The 22,481-nt window shown below is 34.7% G+C and overlaps 1 protein-coding gene across 4 annotated transcripts in view; it reads left to right on the top strand.

The window, feature by feature from the left end:
• LOC110452416 (delta-like protein 1) overlaps positions 1 to 22,481 on the top strand; it is a 64,872-nt gene that overhangs the window by 34,388 nt on the left and 8,003 nt on the right. For all 4 annotated transcript variants that reach the window (XM_021500921.1, XM_021500919.1, XM_021500922.1 and 1 more), the window contains 4 exons: positions 8,060 to 8,353; positions 16,048 to 16,108; positions 17,582 to 17,836; positions 22,192 to 22,252. In XM_021500921.1, the coding sequence (XP_021356596.1) occupies positions 8,075 to 8,353; positions 16,048 to 16,108; positions 17,582 to 17,836; positions 22,192 to 22,252 (656 nt within the window). In that variant the 5' untranslated portion in view covers positions 8,060 to 8,074. The remainder of the gene's footprint in view (positions 1 to 8,059; positions 8,354 to 16,047; positions 16,109 to 17,581; positions 17,837 to 22,191; positions 22,253 to 22,481) is intronic.

The raw sequence follows: 22,481 nt of genomic DNA, 5'->3' as shown, positions 1-22,481 counted from the left end.
AACACCTCTTCTAACAACCAAAAGCGTCAAATTAAGAGGTGTTATTGGTACAATAATATTGGAAAGGTGAATGTGATGAATAGTGCTAAGCATATCACTTGTGCTGTCGGTGCTGAGTAGGATTCATCACAATTGTTGTACATGCATACTGCTATTATGCGTGTAGGAGTGGGTGCGAGAGTGCGTGTGTGTGCATGTGGCTGTGTAACCATATGGGTGAACATAAATGTATCAGTAAATTTTTGTTTCAATTTGTTAAATGCTAATATTGTTTGGCTCTCTCGCTACCCCTTTTCTATTCAATCATTCAAATTATAATATTATATATATTTATTGATATTTAGTCGTCTTACGATGTACATATATGTTTTATTAAATTGTAAGGAAAGGGCGATTATAATGTCCATGTAACTTGTGTAAGATATGTTTGAACTAAGCAATAAGATTAAATCCTCTCGCTTCTGATGGAAAACATGGATGGCTGGTCGACATTCGCCATCTAGTAACTTTCTCTCACTATTGTCGTGTATCGTTAAAGTCACGTACATATGTACCATGAACTCTCTTAGTTAGCTTTTGTTGGATGTGATTAATTACATCTGTAGGCATTATAGCTGAGGGTAACTTTACTAGCAGATCAAGCTAAACAATTGTTTACTTGTATGACACGCACGCATACAAACGTACTTGTTCATTCTACAATACATACAATGTACAATGTATCACACATAAGAAATATTACACATACAATGTATGCATAGTACTGGTTTTACCCCAGGCCTTCATTTCATCTTTTAAAGAATTTACAAATTTCTTCAAAACGTTTAACATTCAGCGTTTAGATATTCGAACCGATTCCCTTTTTAATATTTCGATTTGATCCATGGATAACATTCCATGAACTCCTGACAAAAATGTTTGAGCAGCTAGTGTATTACTGTGTAAAAAACGAACCTCGTATAGCATGACCTAAATAGGCAATATCACTACAGTATTAAAGTAAATGTATATATTCTAAGTAAAGTGAAACGAAATATTTTTGAGCAAAGTTTTTTTCTTCTACTTTCTTGAAGGATTTCCAATTATATCAGAACGCTGTGTTAACCTTATTCTTTTTCACACATATGAAGGTCGGTGTTGCACTATAAGCTAACATCCGGACCGTCTCATTCGGAAAGATCCTACTAACCTAGTGTTATGATTAGATTTTTCATTGTTTGTTTTGGGAGGGGCGATGATCCAATAGATAGTTATCTGCGCGAGGCAGAGTCTCATATTCTATAACGTTATGCAACATGTTAAAATCTTCAAAAATGAGTTTTTGTTGCTTTTTTTGTAGACAGGACATCTTAAATATTTATAAATCAGTCTCTCAAATTTGCACTTTTTTCGTAAGAAGCTGAAGTATGTTTGTTTTGCCTATGTGAACCTCGATAAGGGGCCTACACCAGAACAACTTGTCTGAGACTGAGGACATCTGGCCCACGTGTTAACGCCAAAACACGTCTATTGATCCAACGTTATTTATGCACGTGCAAACTGTATAGGTGTCAAACTCAAATATCTAGAATGGACAGGATACAGAAAAAATAATTATATATTTTTGTTTTTATCATTTTTTTCATTTTCCAATACCAACACAACTCTGCATTGTAAAATGAGGTCAGGTTGTTGTGTTACAAGCGACACGTGCAAATGATCGCTCATATACTTGCCATTTAATCAGCCATTGCCGTCCAGGTGTTTGGCTAGTATTATATGTTAGTGGTTGCTTATCAATCAACAGGATAACCATAAAATGAAAATTATCCACCGACAATGATTAAGGTTAAGAAACGGTTGATGTTTTTAAATGTAAGTTCATTCCGTGCAGACTAGAATCATAAATATGGCGGATACTCCGTACCCTTCCATACCTACATAACCTAGACTAGAAGAGACTGGTTTGTTGACAGACCCCTTTAAGTTGATAAATGTCAGCCTTCAAAATGAATTTGATTTTATAAGAAGGGCGAGGGATATCCCGTATATCACGTTCAAAAATGATGGACGTATATTGCGTGTATCTTATTTTTTCGACAAGGGTCGTTGTTATGTTGTGGAAGAGGTCAAGTGCCCGCCGTAAAAAAAAAAACATCTGCTCCAAATATAACAAAGACGCACGTGCTTGGAGGATGTTTAATGATAATACGGACACAAGACAGGAGATCTCATAATATAGATGACCCACTATAGAGCTGTACTTCCTTAAGTCTAATGTAATACACAACATACACAATTACTTATCAACACAGAAAACAAGACCTTGTTTGTCAGCAGCGATAATTTGCTTTCCCGGATACCGACCGAAAATATCATTCAACATTATCTTAAATACTATGAATCGAGAAATAGTCCAAAATAATTCTTTATAAACAAATATGAATACCTCCATTTAAATCAGTGTTATGCAAACGAAAACTCATTACGATATAAAACAAGCTTATTAATGAAGCACCTTAATTAATATTTAGCTAACTGTTATTCAGCATGTCCCTTGTAGAGTAGGCTTATTGTATTAAAGAATCATCAAATTTTCAATTTACTCTAAAGAGTTTACATCAGTATGTACCAGTTAAAGAGTGCATTTCATTTGGACATTTTTATTTTCAATCTACGAAGATAAGATGGAACTATGATCTTAATTATAAAATGAAGTACTTACCGACAGAAGCTAGTCTTCATACAACGTTCTCAACAGTTTGCTCCATAGGACAACCGGTCAAATTTCAGACAACTTCTCTGCATGCCTGTAGGTCACCTTCCAGACAACGCATTGTCAACTACGCTTGAAATAAATTAAAGGAATCACGTTAGGGACTTTAATTGTAATACCTTAAAATTGTTATTAAAAATACATTTATATTTCAGAAACTGCGATAAAGAAATTACACTTTACATAATATATAAAACATGTCGTTTGTATCAACGTTGATACAACAAACGTAAGATAACCCCAGTTCATTATCAGCCATACTTTCCCAGTTGGCCCGTCAATCAACTTACACTTCACATCCCCGCCGTCAATTGAATTCGATGTTAGAACAATAATTACATAACAAAAAAATGGGTTGGTTCGGAACTGCGTTGGGGTTCTGCCATCTTTCTCACCAAAGTTTGACTCTCAATCATAGCTATTTCTGGGTCTGTGTTGTTGAACCATTTCAGATGAACAGGTTTTGAAGCAAATATTTCCGCTACTTTCATGAAAAAAAATGGTAAGGTCGTATCCTAGACATTGATATGTTACATGTTCTCTTAGTAACCATCAATTCGAAACTTCACTTAAGAGTTTGTGAGTAGGATATGCGAATATATATATATGACCTATATTTAGCTAAATATTTTTTTGGTAAATTGTTACGCATGGGAAGTCCAAATTGGTGATGCAATTATATCATTTGCAGCAGCACACAATACAAGCCTTGTAAAAATGTTGACCTTGTCGAAATTTCAATTTACAAAACGTCAACTCATGACAGCTTGGTCATCACTTCAGGTTTGTCCACCTACTTTGGTTTCTTGACCATGTTAGCTTTGTTAATGAAGGATCAGCTGTTTTAATCATGTGCCTTTACCTTAAACTAATATGTCGAAATAACTGTAGTTCAAGAAACATGTTCTCTGAGTCTGGTATAGCTTTGACTACCTTTTTACCTTCAATGTTTAATATAAATGGAGTGGAGACACTATGACGAAGGTGGCGGTGAGCACGTCCAACTTTCCTGGAACAACTTGTTTGGTAACACCTTTTCTTTTATAAGGTGTATGTGTCGGTGTTTTAACTGTGGCACGTGTCCTTTATTGTCTTTAGATGCTTATCTATTATTATGATTTTGGTTTCCTTTCAAACTAACTTTGAGTGACGACCTTGTAATGTCTAGTTGATCTTATCTTATCAACTTGTTTCCGAGAATCAATTCACGCTTAAAGGCTGATTACAAAAAAAATCATCCTGGTAATTAATTTAATCATAAAACTAAAAAAACCGTTTTGAAATTGCGATGAAAAAGTCATTATTCTAACAACCATATAAACGATGTTCTGTAAAGTCTGGCAGGTAATCTATTCCAATCGACGTCAATATTATGTGCTAGACAAACATATTTTTTGCCTCTCGTGCGGTCTGCAGACGGAACAGACCACACGTGCCTAGTTAGTAAACCTATGGTGACAGGATTGTTCGCACTCACAAATATATATTACAGCTGTTTGTATTTAAATAGGCAAAAGAACAACCGAATAAGAAGTATGAAAGGTACCACATAATTTTTAGTAATTTGGAAATAGTGTTTATAAGTCAAAGAAACAGAACAATACACACAGGAGAATGCTCGTCGTTGCGCATGTGTAGTAACATCACCCGTTATGCTGTCAATATTAAGACAATGAACATGACGCCCTGCATCGTGACATCATTGTATAGGGAGTGGGTGTAAAGGAAAGGTAGTTCGTATAAACCATTTTAATGACGTAAAAAAACACCTTTTTTTGTAATATGCAATAATTTCAGAGAATGTAATCAAATGGATTTAATTTGATTTTCAGTTTCATATAAGATAGATGGTTATATTTTACTTTGCTCTTCCTCGATGACAGTGAAAACGTCTGAACCTGTGTCATCTGACTAATGAGTGAAAGAAAAGTCTTCTAAGACATAAGGTTGCTTTTTTACTTCAAGACGCAACTTAATCTGAAACTGAACGAACTTTTCTCCTTCTTGTTGAATGTTGTAATCATAGTTTTCCGGTTTTATTTACATTTAAAATATCACCGCTGCCCTCGTCGCGTATGACGCTTACTTTGAATGCCGACTACAAAATAGTGTCTCTGTTTAATCTGCCGAAGCGAAGTACTTCGCTTTGAACATATCAAATAAATTCTGTACCAAAATCAAGGCTCTGCTCCATTCTGATTCCTGATCATATTATTGAGTATTAGCAACAGAATTGAGGAAATAATTTAAATTGATAATACATACGCATCATTTTATGACCGCGGTGAAAATCATATCATATTACACTTGCTAGGCACGTTGCTATGCGGTATTTAAAAGATAGATTGCAACCCAAAGGTGGCTCTGTCCGTACAACAGCTTGATGTCTAACTTCCAAATGCAGATTTTGATACACGCCTAGTGCGTAAAGGGAATCATTACTGGGTACAATGTTTAAAACAAATTTCACACTATAAAACAAATAGAGATAAATGCTGTTCAAACTACAGAAACAAAAACACAAAAAAGAACTCGTCATTGCCCGTCTTCGTCTCAGTTATTCATACGATATCCCTTTATACCTGCTGGAGCTCGGGTCCTATCATCTGTTTTCACTTTGCAACAAAACACCAGAAATAACGATTCTTTTCAGAACTTATCGACCTTCCGTTCATACGAACTTGTTTCATAATATAATAAGGCTGGGATCTCTGTTCGAAACAGTTACTGTACTTTCTGTGTATTACAAGAACTACATGTCGGTTCCCAGTATATCACCAGCTGCTTTTAACATTATATGTGTAAGCTACATGCAGAAATATTTTGACGTTTGCCTTTTAGCTGTTACCTGTACGAGGCCTCTCCGTTTGGCTCTGATGACATTTCCCGTGTTGATGAGATGTTAATAATATGTAGACGTTAATGTGTTGACATATCTATGATATAACTTTGTTGGCGTATACAATGTATCAGACATATTTGCTAAAGAAATTAGAAGCTCATAGCTTTGGCGTGCCCGTATTACTAAGCTGAATGTTAATATTAAGCATATGGCGCTATTGGACAACGACTCCATTTTTAGGCAAGCTCATATTTCCTGAATAATATTTTAAAGTAATTTCTCCTATGTTTTCAAGATTGCATTTACTTTATTTTCAATCCATTTAAAGTAATCCCTTGGTGTATTTTGAATTATTACTGTTGATCTATTGAATTATAAAAATATGATATCATTTTACTGGATATTTTCAGTTATTTTGAGATTTTTCTTGTCCTCAGTGTAGAAAGCCTTGGTATGTCTCTGTATGCTAGATGGTTTTTTTTTGGTTTTTTTTCAAATTGTTTATAAACCAGTCCTTGACGATCTGGTAGAAAGAGGCTCCGGGACCTTAGTGGGTTAAAAAGTGTTTACAAAATAGGATGAGATGTATGTATATCATTCTTTAACACAAGTGATATAACTTCAGTAAGATAAATTAGTTTGGAAATATGTACTATCATAGTTTTACTTTATACACAAGCAATATACATTTGGTTCCTTAAGTACGTTCATTGTTTGTGTATGAGGTTAAACGTTGCTATGCAGTATGTAGCTATTATTCAAAATCTAGCAATGTACATGCTATAGAGGAAATGAAATAAAAAATTAAGTATTACTATCTTGAATATACAACAGAATAGGTCAATATATCCTTCGCTTACAGTGTTGTATAAATGTTGTTACTATGTATTAACATTGCCTTCAACAAAATAAATATTTTCATTAAATATATATGCCAATGCACATGAAGGAAATATAATTATTTTGGTTGTATAAGAAGTCTAAGATGTGTTGAAGATCATTGTCATTGGCTGTTACTAACACATTTTGTAGGCATTAAATCTCACGACCATCTATGCAGGTTTTGTATGCATCTGACAGACACAAAAACATGACTGTGTAAACCTGCAGCTCAAAAGTAAACAATTTCCAGCTAAGAAATTACGATCCAAATCTTTTATTGCGTTACAAAACTTTACAGCACTTTTTTGGAATTTAAGAAGCAGGCGTTTTAATTCAAATGTTTACGGGAAACTGAGCGAGTAAACTATATCATTTTCAACTTGAAAGATAATTTGCAGTGCATCGCTTTGTTTATTATCTTCCAATTCCGCCAGATTCAAAATGTGACTGTTTTCAATGTTAAATAATTGGGGCTAAATGTGGATCAAAGCATGTAAAATATGGTGCTCTCTGCAGTCAATGTAAACCTGGTGGTCTGCTGTGGTGTATACATGGTGGTCTATGTTGTAGATGGTGCTCTCTGTGATGTATGATATACGTGGTTCTGTCTGTCTTATATGACACCGTAGGTAATACAAGGTATACTGGTCCAGTATATACAGGGTGCTTTCTGTGTTACAATGTGTTTTCTTTGACAACTGTGCAAGGTTTGCAAGTTGCCATGGTTAATACAAGTTACTGTCTGAGGAGGGTGGTGCTGTATGTGGTATGGGGAGTATATGGTGTTGTATGTGGTCCCGGGGTGTAGATGGCGCTGCCTGTAGTACGGGGTTTACATGGGTTTGTCTGTAGTTCAGGGTGTACGAGGGTTTCTTTCTGTTGTACGGGATGCATATGGTTCTGTCTGTAGTACGTAGTGAACATGGTTTTTTCTATACTACGGGGAGTACATGTTTTGTCTGTAGTACGGAGTGTACATGGTTTGTCTGTAGTACGGGGAGTACATGGTTTGTCTGAAGTACGGAGTGTACATGGTTTGTCTGAAGTACGGAGTGTACATGGTTTGCCTGTAGTACGTAATGTATATGGTTTGTCTGTAGTACGGGATGTATATCGCTTTGTCTGTAGTACGGTTTGTAGATGGTGCTGTCTGTGATACGTGATGTAGATGGTGCTGTCAATCTTTGTACAAATGAGACAATATGGTCAAACAAATTGATGGTTAGAAACCATAACGATGTGATCATCGTTAAAGAACAAAAACATTCCAAACGTAAACGAATATACACAGTTATAAGTGAAAATATAATCTTCATCTCGGAATAACAAAATATTCAATTGTTGTAACAAACACAATTTAATCTCTGAAAAGATGTAAGAAAACGTTATCAGTTTTTCGAGTATGTATTAAGTTTTATTTCTGGAGCATATTTTGCAATTTCAAAACCATCAGATGATGATTGGAATTCTTCTTTTCGTCTTTTTACACACTATTTTTAGCCTTTGATAATATCCAACTAAGTACGAAGTCGATATGAATCTGTTCTTATATGTAAACATGCTATTATTTTCTGTTTCAGGTGCTCAGTATAGGGATGTTTCAAGTGTCAATCATGGCTATATACAATTATAGAGGACAGAAGGACAATGGCCGCTGTTGTGATGGTTCCCAGGACCGCCCCCCGTGTACAATGGAATGCCGGACTTTCTTTTCTATCTGTATTCTTCATTATATAACGGATGTACCGGACACCCCATCGTGTCCGTTCGGACATACACTCACGCCGGTCCTGGGCGGAAACTCCATAAATGAGACGGCACTGGCCGTGCTTAACTACTTCCCGCTTAAAATACCATTTTCATACGCCTGGCCGGTAAGTACAAGCACATATATACTTCACAGTATCGAACCCGTCCTGTACTGCAAACATAATTGTATTTGCACAATTTCTATTAAGTATGAGACAAAGTTAACACAATCAAAGACAATAATGCCATCGTACGAAAGTAAACCAAAACAACACCAAATTAAAAAGGACCGTGTGTTTCAGATGTACCTGCAGAGAGTAAATCAGGGACTTATGACAAAACATCCGGATTTTACAGTGTATAATTATGTCCACCTTTCTATCAATCACTCTTTTTTTTTTTTTTAATTTAGTAATATCAACTGTGAAAAATTAATACATCACGCATATATATACCTTTTTGTATTGGGAGGGGGGATGTGGAATTTATATCACATTCTTGATAAATATAACTTACAATACTCAGTATACCTATCGTATAATATATTACTGTGTGTATCAACTGTAGTGGCATGTCTACCTTTCAACAATCAGCTATATACGTACCGTATCTGAACAAAGGTTCATATCCTTCACACTTAGGTTGTGTGTCATTAATTCGATTTTATTTGAAAAGGACGTTTAAATGTGTGTTGTTCAAACTAAATAATGCTACATGTATGTATCGGTTGAAATAACGTGATACTTCGAGTGAAATTAAACAGTAACAATAATGTACATACACACAAGTTCAGAAACAAAAGCGGGCCTGTTATAACCAAACCCCTTTCTGCAATGAAGTTTACGAAAGAAAGCAAATCTGCAAATAAATGAACATGATTAGAAATTGATACGGGGAAAATATAAATTACTTTCATCAAAGTCCAAAGAAAATCGCCGGTATTATTTATTAAAGCATCATGACGATTTGTACTTGGCCTAATAACGTTGATATTGCTGTAACCTTTCTAATACACTTGACCAAGATATGTGGGCATCTTGCACGCGTGGTCTGAAGGGCAATATACGTGTTAATAACACAAGCTGAGAACAGCAGTCTATTTATAAGTATGTTGAAATATACTGGAAAATCTGTAATCAAACGTGAAATCGAATATCTTGGAAAACTTAAACACATATACACTATGATTCCGTATATTTAGATCTGTTAAATTCTGTAATTAAGGCTCAGATCTGGTTTGCGATACCGTCGGTGAGCATGTGTTTACTTTAATCTAATATATTTGGGTGAAAGTTAAAAGGTGTAATCAAAGCCGTGCTCAAATTGTAAAATCTGATCTTGTAGCTGTATAATGTATACATTGTAATCCTTCGGAAATAGACGTGATGCAAATAGTCTGCAGTAGGATAGATATGTGATTTCAATGTCTAATAGAAACCCGGGACCATTCACAATAGTAATGGGGTAACCTTATCCAAATTACATTTAATTAACAATGGAATGTTTTTTTATAATTAAAATCATGTTCTTCAGATTAATTTTAAAGACTGATACAAAATAATTCACTTTGAACCATTAATATCCAAACCCACCGACGCCGTTTAAAGAAATAGTATGGTACCTCCATGATTGCCAGAATTCTGCCCATGTTAGGCTTGATCCTGACGAAACTGATGCCTTTCTTTTTTACTTCGTTTGCCTTTGAGCTGCAATGGCGAACGCCCTAGAGTCCAAATTGTTTAAAGACCCGATAATCCGAAATTCAAATGCTTCCATAACAACCAGATCTCACAAACCGTTTTAAACATAAAACTTAGCTTGAATGTTAACTTAGTAAGTCTTACAAGAAACTAACATTTGCAACATCGTACATTACCCACTACTTCAGGTATCATCAACGTTAACAAGGCTTACATTCAAAATACTTTACTTACCTTTATGACTTTAAATTTAACTGACATTAACCATAACTATCATCAACTACATGCAAACTATCGTTAACAAAACTTAATTTATCTTTAGTTAACCTCAACGAATCTTATTAAACCAGAAGTGCAAATGAGATACTAAGTATTCAATATTTCAGAAAAGATGAAGTTGGAAGTTAAAATTAGGAAAGATTAATGTAAGATGACATCTGGATTTGTGGAGTATTCATGTTAGATTTAGGTTAGAGTAATTGTTTATCTCGGAAAGAATTAAGGCTGATATTTCATTGTCGAGTTTGTTTTGCGGTTCTGTTTTTATCAACAAATTTCAGTAAATGAAAACCAAAATAGGTGAGGTGTGGTAAAGTTAAGTGAGGTTCCAATGTTCGAAGATTCTATTAATGTATCATAGCTGCTTACAAAATTAGTAAAAAAAAAATAAGAAAGTACCGAATTCATTTTGCATTTCGAATTACTTTTTTCGGATTGCTGGAAGATGTTTTTACATGTACCATGTTATTGGTTGATTATTTATCCATGCATGCATGTTTGAAACAATAAAAAGAGAAAATGAAATATTGAAAAACATAAAATTACAAAAAGGTATGAAATGAACTAGTCCTTTGTATATTTTAATGTTTTAGAGTCATTACTCCTTCTCTGAAACCACCAATGTATGATCACAGTGCAGAGAGACTATCACTCATTAAAACTTAATCGTATAAGTAGCAATATCCGTGCCCATTTAACTTTCCGGCTGCGTGCTGTCCTGCGGTAACAACCTCATTGGATTATGAGATATCCACGCGCCACCTTTCATATTCAAACTTCCATTTGTTCCTCCCTAATCCCCATCTTCGTCTAAACCCATACGCTACCCTCGTAGACCCACGATCTCTTCAGACTCGTTCTCTGTCATTCCAGACACCATATAACATATAACAAGATGCAAAGTGCATTCATGATGCCTGATTTATAATCATGTGGTCATAACGTACGTCACCTATAGTCCATGTTAATACCACACTTGGTTTCTTCCGCGTGTATGGAAATACTTATTAAACTAGTTATATCATAAACCTTGTTAGATGTAATTATTCAAGTCTACAAATATGCACATTTTATGGTGGTAAACCATATACCGCGGAGGGGAGAAACGTGCGATCAGATTAGATTCCCGCAAAGATGTTAATCGGAGGGATAACGGACCACCTACAGCCTACCAGCTTCACTACTAGCTGGGCGCTATCTTTAAATTGAATAAAACGAGTTTGCTGATATATGCGCAATAGTAAAACTAACAGAAAAACGTACATTGTGCTTATATAAGTTTTTTATAACATGATTGCACATCTGAATACTGGTAATGTAATCATTTCACTAAAAAACATAGACAAGATTGATATATGTTTAATAACATCACTACATCGTACAAATACTGCACACATAGCATTGGACTTGACACGCTGGAGAAACAAGGTGAAAACTGTATATCTTTTTGTGTAGCATTTATTTTTTCACAATTAAAAAGGTGTACTGCTATTTTTATTTTGCTGTTTTGGTTCTGTTATCTGTAAAGTGTTGAAATGAGCATTTTAAATGTTTATAATTCAAGTTACATACATATGTATAATTTGATGTTATGTAGCTCATCACGGAAAAATAAATTCGGAAGCATATAATCCATACTTACAAGAATGTATGATTCTTAATCCATTTAAATTCTTGAATTTACATTATAATTATTGTTAATTTTTTATATCAATTGTCACCATTTCAAGTGTAAATATCTTGATGTTATGCTTGTATAACGGTTTGATTTGGTAGGTCGTTTTGGAGGCTGTCCAACAGAAATTTAAAACTTATTCGTTAACATCTATTGATAATAGTAGTAACAACCAATATGTTCATATATATTTCAGAAAACTACTGTGAAAAATACTTTGTTTAAAACAAAACGGTGTATATTTGGTCTCTGAAGAAATCAATGTCCTATCAGTTATGATGATACAATGCCAGTGGAAAATTATCTGGACGGTAAAGGTATTTTTGTTCTTTATTGTCGGACAAAAATATCCCCCCTTTTCGTATTCCTGCAAAACTTTTTTGAATTTTGAATGCACACTTTTGACCAACCAATGTACTGGTCGTTGTGAATGTAATCATTCTTTTAGTGAATGAAATCATTCTTTTAGTAAATTAGATTAATTATAAAATGTATACTACATTGTCATACACAATGCCTGGCAGTGGATAAATACTGAATACAACATACAAATAAACCCACAATGTTTCAAAGTACATCAATACAAAATAAAACATACAGCTAAACACAACTTCATATGGTAGATAGATACTGGATAAAACATACACGTCAACACAACTTCTTATTGTAGACAAATACTGGATAAAACATACAAATAAACCCACAATGTTTCAAAGTACATCAATACAAAATAAAACATACAGCTAAACACAACTTCTTATGGTAGATAGATACTGGATAAAACATACACGTCAACACAACTTCTCATGGTAGATAGATACTTGATAAAACATACAGGTAAACACAACGTATCATGGTGGATAGATACTGGATAAAACATACACGTAAACCATACAGGTAAACACAATGTCTCATGGTGGATAGATACCGGATAAAACATACACGTAAACCGTACACGTAAACAGAATGGCTCATGATAGATAGATACTGAATAAAACATACACGTAAACCATACAGGTAAACACAACGTCTCATGGTAGATATATACTGGATAAAACATACAGGTAAACACAACGTCTCATGGTTGATAGATACTGGATAAAGCATACAGGTAAACACAATGTCTCATAGTACATGTAGATAAATACTGGATAAGAAAAACAGTTAAACACTTTTTTTCAAAGTTGATTAGTTCAGGGTAAAAACAGCTAGGTAAAGCAATACTTCATCAGGTATCAAAGTGTAATACACAAACACAATGTGTAGTTTTTTTTATCATTTTAACATCTTGACACTGGCGTAAGTATACATAAAAAGTACGAATTGACAAACATAGAAATACATTTCAATTCGTATCATTTAAATGCCACAAAAAATGGCAAGCAAACTAATATTTCTGACGAAGCAGTATTTCTACGATGAAGATTATCGGATCACTATTGTTAAATTTACATTTTGCATAATGTATTTGAAGCTTTAAATGGAGATTATAAAACAAAGAATATCACTTTAAAGCATCTCCCAAAAAAAACAATGAATTATTTTGATTTTGGAATCGATAAGTGTTAGGTTTGGAACACCATTTGAAGAGTAAAATATCTGTACAGCACATCAGATCAAGCTCAACTGTGCTAATGGATCAAATGTGTGTGGTTTACTGATAATTTAAATTGAGAAAGACAATAGTCTACCTTCTGCGTCGCCCCTTTACTTCTCTTATCGTGTCATATAAATATTAACTTCTAACCTTTAGTCCTGTATGGTTTTATCGGACTACAAATGTTGTCACTGTTGTAGTTTTAGATGAAACATGTTGCTATTTAGTATCGCGATGTAATATTTGTATGGATGGGCCCTCCGTGAATTTTACAGGTTTTACGTGTTCCTGGTAGTTGTAACACAGATTAAACTGCTTTTAACAAACGTAAACTGTAATAGAAAAATGGTCACACACAAAAAGTGTTCCTCTACATCAGCTTGCACCTCTATGCACTGTTGATTCTGACAAGGCGGAGGAGTATGAATGACGGTTAATGGGTAGTTGGGTTTGTCTGTACAACGGAACTTGTCTTTAAACACAAATCTGTATGGTAGAAGAATACTGCAGGTGCAGACAATGTCGACATACGAACATGGCTTTCGACAGGACGAGTGAGTGGTGAAGACAAGCCGTTTGTTTTGGTATCCTAAAGCGTCGCTACAACATACTTCACCATCTGGTTACTTTCACTTTCCATATATCAAGTACTATACAACACGTGCTGAAGAGGGAAGGTCTGCAGTGGGTATATAATGACTTTTACACACGCGTGTGGGGACTGGAGAGCCTTGCTGACATCTGGTTAGCGTTTGATTGGCAAAGAATGTACAAAACATTCATTCTTTACAAGTTAAGTAATCAGACTGTCTGCACGTAAGATACGATAACCTTTTCTTTTTTTTCCGTCCATGTTTTTCTCTTTCTGTGTCGGATGCATTAGTCCCGTTTATCAATGAAACACTGTCATCTTCTGACGTAATTTGGAAAACTATCCATTGTCGTACTTTCTGTTTGAGATCGCTATCTCTGCTAACACCATGTCCGTCAAATTGCATAGCCACGATAGACTGTGTCACAACATCTGGTAAAGGGGATTACCAAACACGCAAATGTGTTAAAGTCATGTAGGTAATCTGCAAGGCTTGTATCTAATGTACGAAACACACTCTCTGACCTAGTTTTGAACTTACACACATTTGTTATGTGTTCGGTGTTATATGACAATGTTTCATCAGTTTTATAGAAATACATACATACAAATGTTACTGTATCGTCCATCTGCTGTCGGGCTTTCTTTACAGTATAAACATTTATTCTGGAATGATTACAGGAATTACTTGTTTAAGAAGACATTACTTTTAGCTGTTGTGGTCAAATGTTACATATTAATGCTATAAAGGGTTTTGAATACACCCTTCTCCTTGCGTTGTATTTCTACGTGGATAATCCCGCAAATTATTTCCTCCAGAAACAAGTTTTTTTTAATATTGTTCGTTGTAGGGGTTGGTGTATGGTGTGTTTCCTTTTTTATAATGTTTTGATGTCTCATTATTGATGTTGCTTTTCGTATTAACTTTGATGTGTATATTGTTATTGATTGTATTATATAGTGTTGCCCGAGCACTATTAAAAATGCATCAAATTTAAGACATCCTTTTTCACGTTCTGAACAGATGTTTTAACTTCCTAAACGTTAACATTGTATAATCACAGCATATGCAGTGAGGAATGAGTATAGTTTCTCTAAGCACTGTTTACACTCAATAATTCAAAATAACACTGCATTTTTATGTCATCTCTTCATTGACTTTGTACAAATTAAGATTTCACATACAAGTTACAATAACAATTAAATTGCTATCTTCTGTACTGCCACTTTGTTAAAAGGAACATCCTATGAGTGATGAGTGATTAGCCGTTCGTGTGTGTAATACTCTAGTTAAACATCCGAGAGTCAGTAGGCTACACAATATAATTATATCACGACAATGGATAGAAATCATAAGCGGTCATTAGCGCAGGTTATTTTATCTCACAGCAAAATATACACATAGACTGACAGCGTGTTTCGTTTATCTTAATTTCAAAGCAGCAAGTATCTTCAAGATTTGAGAAAAGTATTTTAAGCAGATTTATAAAACCTGAGAGGATATTCCTATCTTTTCTGAAAATAACACTTTTTGGTTAAGGGGTGGAACGCTTTGCAAAACACCTGTCTAGGTGTGATGAAAGATGAAGCAGTTTATTGAGATATCCTTATAACTCGTATTTATAGCATATCTTATATTTTCTACACACGGCAATGTCACTGTAGTGTACAGGTTGTTAAATCAGTATAAGAATCAGACGGCTATGTCACTCTAATGCACGAGTAACCGTATCAGTATCGTACGGGTACGGAGTCAAATCAGTATTGGTAACACACGGTTAGGTCACTGTAGTGTATAGTCTCGTTCAAACAGACGCTTGATCACTTGTAATTCACGAGTCTCTCTGTTTGGCGTAGCTTGCGCAGACAACAAGAGTCTGGTTGAATGAGACTATGTAGCAAATCAACTCCTACAATTCATCAGTAGTTTAGGTAATAGGTTTTGTGAACTTAATATGTTTTTATCCATATTTCAGGGGTCATTTACTCTCGTCATAGATGTTGTACACGACGCCTTCCACAACAGAACGCTAACAGGTACATACCATATATATTAACTGTTGTGTCCCTTCATAAAACTTGTAAGTATATTAAGATAAATACCTAAAAGCAGAGACTGGCTACGAGCCCCCTACGTTTTATGAAGAATTTTTCGGCTGCATTTTACTACTAGCTTATCTAGGATAAGTTGTTTTCTTAATTATTCAATATTCTACAGACGGACGCCAGTCGACTAAAAGCACTGTACAATTTCGTTTTAATTTTGTCTTTCGGATATTATATAACAAAATATATTATGGCTAAAATTATATATTGTAAAATCATAAATGTTCATGGGACATTAAATTTCGTTTATTTCGTGGATAACAAAAATCCACGAAATCAAATCCCCACGAAAACATGAATTTGGTATGATATAGATAGGGGAAAATCAAAATTCAGCTTTATATAATGTCCTTGAAACAGGCTAGTATATGATAAATTTTAACCCCACGAGAATGAATGATTCTACAGTACTTTTGTTTTAATATTATCATTGAATATTTAATAACACTCATTAAGGCACCCTTATTCGTGTACTTGAACAGGCTGGCCATCAGGGAGTACGTCTGCACTTGTGATCAATGGTTTACACTGTTATCTGTTTCAGCTTTAAAGTGTAACTAGCGCATCTTCAGACAAATACGCCACCTACGCCACAGCCACACAACCGCCCCAGTATATAAATGCGTGCGATATGGACCATTTATCATGGAATTATTTTTCAACATCCACATCAGTTAACGGCTCTTTAAAGCGTCAACAGTTCTGTGCAATTTGTCATTCTTATCACATTTTATTTCATATTCCATTATGAAGTATCTTACTGAATCAGTGATTCGTTTCTATTAATCTCTAGATAGCAAATATACATGTATTCATAAATATAGTTGCACGTTTAGAATTTAAAATGAAGTCTTACGTTTTTATCAAATTAGTTTTAAAAAAAATCTTTATGCTTCATTCTTCAAGTATCAGTTAAAAAAATTATTTCACTAAATAAACTGTGAAAAGGAGGAAAAGGCAAGAAGATAATTGGATGACACATATGTTATGATTTATTTATAATAATAAGAATTCGAGGTTCTTATATACAAGACGTACCACTATATCACAACCGTAGGTCGTCTCAAATCGGTTCACATTTTTTTATCCGTGGTTATAGGGCCTTTGCAACCAGCCAATAACTTTCGCAACTCCCTGGGGAGCATACAGCCGATGCTGCCATTTCGGCGCTCACAGCTAGCATTCAACAATTCTAGCACTGCCCTATCATGTACTCATTTACAGCTAAGTAGACTGGAACGAGCGGAGTAAAGTATCTTGCTCAAAGATACAACACAGTGCCGTGACGTGACTCAAACCCGCAACCCTTTGTTCACGAGTCCGGCGTCCTACCACTGGACTACTGTGCCTCCTGATTTCAGAAAACAATTAATCAATTTTTCCTTGTTTTTTTTTTATCAACAGATCCAACCCAGAGAATATTACGATCAGTGGTCATTGACAGTCTTTATCCTCCAACTGTTTGGAAGAGGGAAACAATGGTCTCGGAATCAGTTGACCTGTTTTTCAATTACCGGATCCTTTGTGATGAAAACTACTATGGACCTGAATGTAACGTCATATGCAGACCCCGAAATGACAACCTCGGGCATTACCTATGTGACGAAAATGGCACGAAAATATGTTTACCTGGATGGGAGGGAGAACATTGTCAACGAGGTATAGCATTTGTTAAAAATCATTGGATTCTTAATGAACTAAAAGAAATCTTGATAGAATATAACCAATATTTATATTTATATATATATAAAACACAAAATTACAAGACCAGAGTTTCTTGGACTTCCTTAGCGTTTTCTCCTCTTTAGAGGGTCCTCAGGGGAACTGTTTAACTGATGAACCTCTAAAGAAGATAAAGCGCTAGGGAAATCGAAGAAACTCTGGTTATACACGGGGAAACTTTCTCCGAATAAAATATTCGCCCTTAGCCGTTAACAACATCCATGTTCGCCTTTCATATGTCATTAATATATATATATTGTATGTTATGCAATACTGTTTACTCTCATGATTAATTCAGTCATTGGGGAGAGCAAAAAAGGCGAAAAGTTAAAATAAGGCAAAAATTTCCCGGTACACAGTAGTGAACAAGCGTACAACCTTACATAAAAATATGTTTTGATATAATGCATTGAAAATAGGGGTACAGTTTCTACTATTGTCCGGTTTACAGAGGTATATTATAGATCATAATATCGGAAAGTATTTTAACCCCATTTTTTTGTCTTTCATTTAGAACTAATGAAAACATGAAATTTGAACTTGCATTTTAAAATTATACACCCATTCAACAAAACTGTTTGCGAGCTTATCAGCTTGTGTATTGCACGTTGCAACCCTGCTAGGCCCAACTCATCTCTTCCATTAAAATCTTGAAATAATTATTTTAAATGGTTCTATAAGAAATATACTTAAAACATGGTATGCGCAAAAAATGACCCAATTATCGAGAACACTAATCGTGAGGCGTCTTTGTAGAAGTAAAAACCCGGAAATACGAAAAATAGTAGCACGTGAGTCATTTTTTGTGAGTCGATGGAAAAAGCCACACAAAGAAAACAATGTTTGATAGACCAATGGCATCAGTTTCGCGATGGCAAAGCGCGAGAATCTAAGTCTCCGAGCAAGCCCAAATTGATGCAGATTTCATAGGTTTGTCTTTTTATAAACAAGTGTATTCGGTATTTGCTCTGGTTGATATGTCGAAAAGAGCGCAAAAAATACAATGTAATTCTGCAGTCACTCTTCTGTGCAGGAGGAACGTTATTCGTAGCGTATGTGCATTTGATGATCACCCTGGCTTTGATTCCTCTTTAAAGGTCGGCAAGGGGGTTTTGGTTGTGTGGTAAAACCGAGGCAGCTTTCTAACTATGCAGTATGCACGTTGTATATATATTTATTAGAACTCTAGATCTTACTGGGGAGGCTGATCTCAAGAAAACTGCTTGATGGCGACAATAATATCTGCACGAATTCGTACAATCAGTCAAGGGTTGAGTTTATGAATAGGCGACCTATCATTGAAGCACCATGTGGGGTCAAGTTTTCGTGAACGTACCAGGATTGTAGACCAAACAATGGCGGTCTGGTGTTTGGTTCTCCAACAAACTATTTGGGCATCGGGAATCTAGCTTAGAAACATTGCTATGCCGCCGGCAAGCGGTGTAAAATCCCCATTCTATAAACCATTTTACCTGTGTGTTAAACTGTACCGTGTAACATAAACTCTTGTGATTAATTTAAATTGTACGGTTGTCACGGTTATAATGGACTCACGAGAAAATTTGAACAACATGTATGCCTACCAACATATTGCATCCGCTGACCGCGACAATATGTATGAATTATTTGAGAAGATTGTTTATAGACGTTAAGACACAAATACTCGAAATAATTCCTATTCAACATTATCAGGATGTCGCAACTGGCCCGTCCCGCCCCACTCCCACTTCCCACTTCCCCCTCCCCCTCACACACAAATTATCAGATTGATATGTATTGACATTAAGTACTTTTGTAGACTTATTTTTTATCATAAGTGCCAATAACTTGAATCATTATCTAGCCTTACCAAACAATTTGTCATATGTGTTAAAATTGTGATACATCTGTATGTTAATACTTTGGTGTAAACAGTTTCATTTATTTGTGTAAAATACTACTATTGGGCATTGTTTATTTACACGTAGCTAATATGTGAATAACATTCAGAAAAATCCTGCATTATCAGCATGTTGGAACTAAAACGTTGCATATATTGCAATCCTATCATATGGAGTTGCTCCCCTTTGTTATTTTTGAAATATACAATCTCTTCATCAAAATTATTGTATATCTACCATTACTCTGTGCTGTAATCCCTAGTTTCTCCCATTGTGAGCTTTCGGTGACGTAACTGTGACGTCGATATCAGCACAATAGCTACATAAAACCTACCACTTTTACGTTTCGTAGTGTGCACGATACATTTGGTTTTACTTTCAAGAAATTCCTTTTTCTTCTCCATACGATCATGATAAGTATCTATTTTAAATCCTATTTTATCAGTTCAACTCAGCTACACACAAAGCCATGACTTCCATACACATTATTGTAAGAAAACCTAAAACAAAGAATAGAATTGCGATTGTTTCAGAGAGTAAGGCTTTATCAGACTACCCAGACCTAGGTTATAAATGAAAGTTTGTAAATAATCTGTAAACAGTTCCACGTCAAAGAAAATACACTGTAAACAATGTGTCCACGCCTATACCATATGTGTGTTAAACAGATGGTGTCCGACAGGAAGCATCACGTACGAGTTTGATTGTGTATTTTATTTACTAATGAATAACACTGGATTGCATCTCTTGGATCGCAATTTCTTATTTAAAGATGATGCATTTTACGCATCCAATCCTTGCAGGTACTTGTTATAGCAGTACAAAATAGAATACTATTGTTGTAAATTTGTTGACTATTGTTTAATATTTCAGCAGTCACCGTCAATTCAAATGCGAATGATAACATGTGAAGTTCACGTGATAAATCTTTATCAAGAAGGAGCATGAACATTGTTACGTCACTATAGAACAATTTAATGACTTAATGTTTACGTACAATTAGTTGAGACAACAGCTGACCTAAATGATATCGCATATTATCACATTATAAGTAATATAAACTTCACTAACAATAGGCGATAATAGTTAACGTTACGTTTGAGAAATATACTTACACGGTAAGCATAACCTGTTATAAATATAATGCTATTAATTGCATTATTATCGAATTATTTATTAGATGATAGTTTATTGTTTTAACATGATAATTATTTTATTTGGTTTTAACTTTATTTATTGTAATTGAATACATGGCATGAATAAAACAAATCACATCAGCAAACTTGATAAGCAAACATATACTTATATAAGACCTTCTCATCGTTCTAACAAGTTTGTGGCCGTATACATAACTAATGTTTGATTATGAAGACAAATGAAAAAAAACCATATATGGTAAGGGACATTCAACAAAAGATACATTGGTATTCCATGAGATAGTAAGAAATCATATAATAATGAAAACATTTAAGAGGTTTTCACAAGTCCATTTAATCAACATATCAATGCTTGTATTACTTAATGAAAAAGTTTAGACTGGACTATGTAGATTTGAACTCTCTCTAGAATATTTCTACTTTTTGAGCTGTTGGGAGGTTAGAGTCTCCATATACATGTAACAATATATTGGTAGAGTGTTGCAAAAGGAAGGCGGTCAAGGTATTTTCGTCTGTGAGTTCCATACTTGCAACAACGTTTTAGGAAATGTTCGTTACTTTGTAATATTTATGATATTGTTTGTGTTAAATGGTTTACGAATGATGTTTTTAATCTGTTTTTATCTACTTGATATAAGTTAAATACAACTTACGTATTATCTTGATATGAATTAAACATTACTTAAGGATATGGATGTGTAACAATTTATTTTAAACATGAAACCTACTACAGGATATCGAAACGGGGTTACAATGATTTTCTATTTTCTACGGAGATGTATTCCTCTTTGGATATATTTAAATAAAAATGTGTAGTTATGAACTGGTAGAATATTTTTGTACATGAAGGCTAATATCTATTGATAGTTTATGTTCCACGATGTCGGTGACGTTTGTGCACCTCTGTTTTCTACTAGTCTTAGTTAAAGTCCTCATGTATCTAGCCACTTCGTTCCAAGTAAAATATCGAGGAGTTGCATGATTATGCGTTCATCTTCCTTCCAGGAAAAGCACGCCGCCCCTTTGTGCCAGGTAGATAATCAAGCCATTGTCATCACTAGAAAAAAAATGACTGAATTGTGAGACAATAGTGCTACTGTCATGAGTGAGATCATTTTGTATACGGAAGGTTGATTTGTTCCCTTAAAAAACTGTTTGGATTATCGGAAAACCAGAGTAAGTGTTGGCTTGATGAATGATGTTCAACTACACATGCTAACTACCTATGTACATTGAAAACCGTTCTTCTTTTCAGCACTTTGTCTGGACACGTGTAACAAGACGAACGGAATTTGTGAGGAACCTTTCACGTGTCGGTAAGTGTAACGACTGTGCATTATTTTGATTTGGTACATGGAATTACGTCAGCAATAAATATCATTAGAGGCATCTAGCCGTCTGCTCACACGATTATATTGCCTATGTTGACATTAAAAACACGATAAACAAAATTTTTAAAGTTGTTACATTCATTTGCAATCATAAAAAGGGGAAAAAACAACAACTTCTGATTGGCGAAAAATGTTCACCGACACTGTACTAAAA

The sequence above is a fragment of the Mizuhopecten yessoensis genome, unplaced genomic scaffold, assembly GCF_002113885.1.
Source record: "Mizuhopecten yessoensis strain PY_sf001 unplaced genomic scaffold, ASM211388v2 scaffold6683, whole genome shotgun sequence".
NCBI classification, from domain to species: Eukaryota; Metazoa; Mollusca; class Bivalvia; order Pectinida; family Pectinidae; genus Mizuhopecten; species Mizuhopecten yessoensis.
This window is presented reverse-complemented; position numbering and strand designations above follow the sequence as displayed.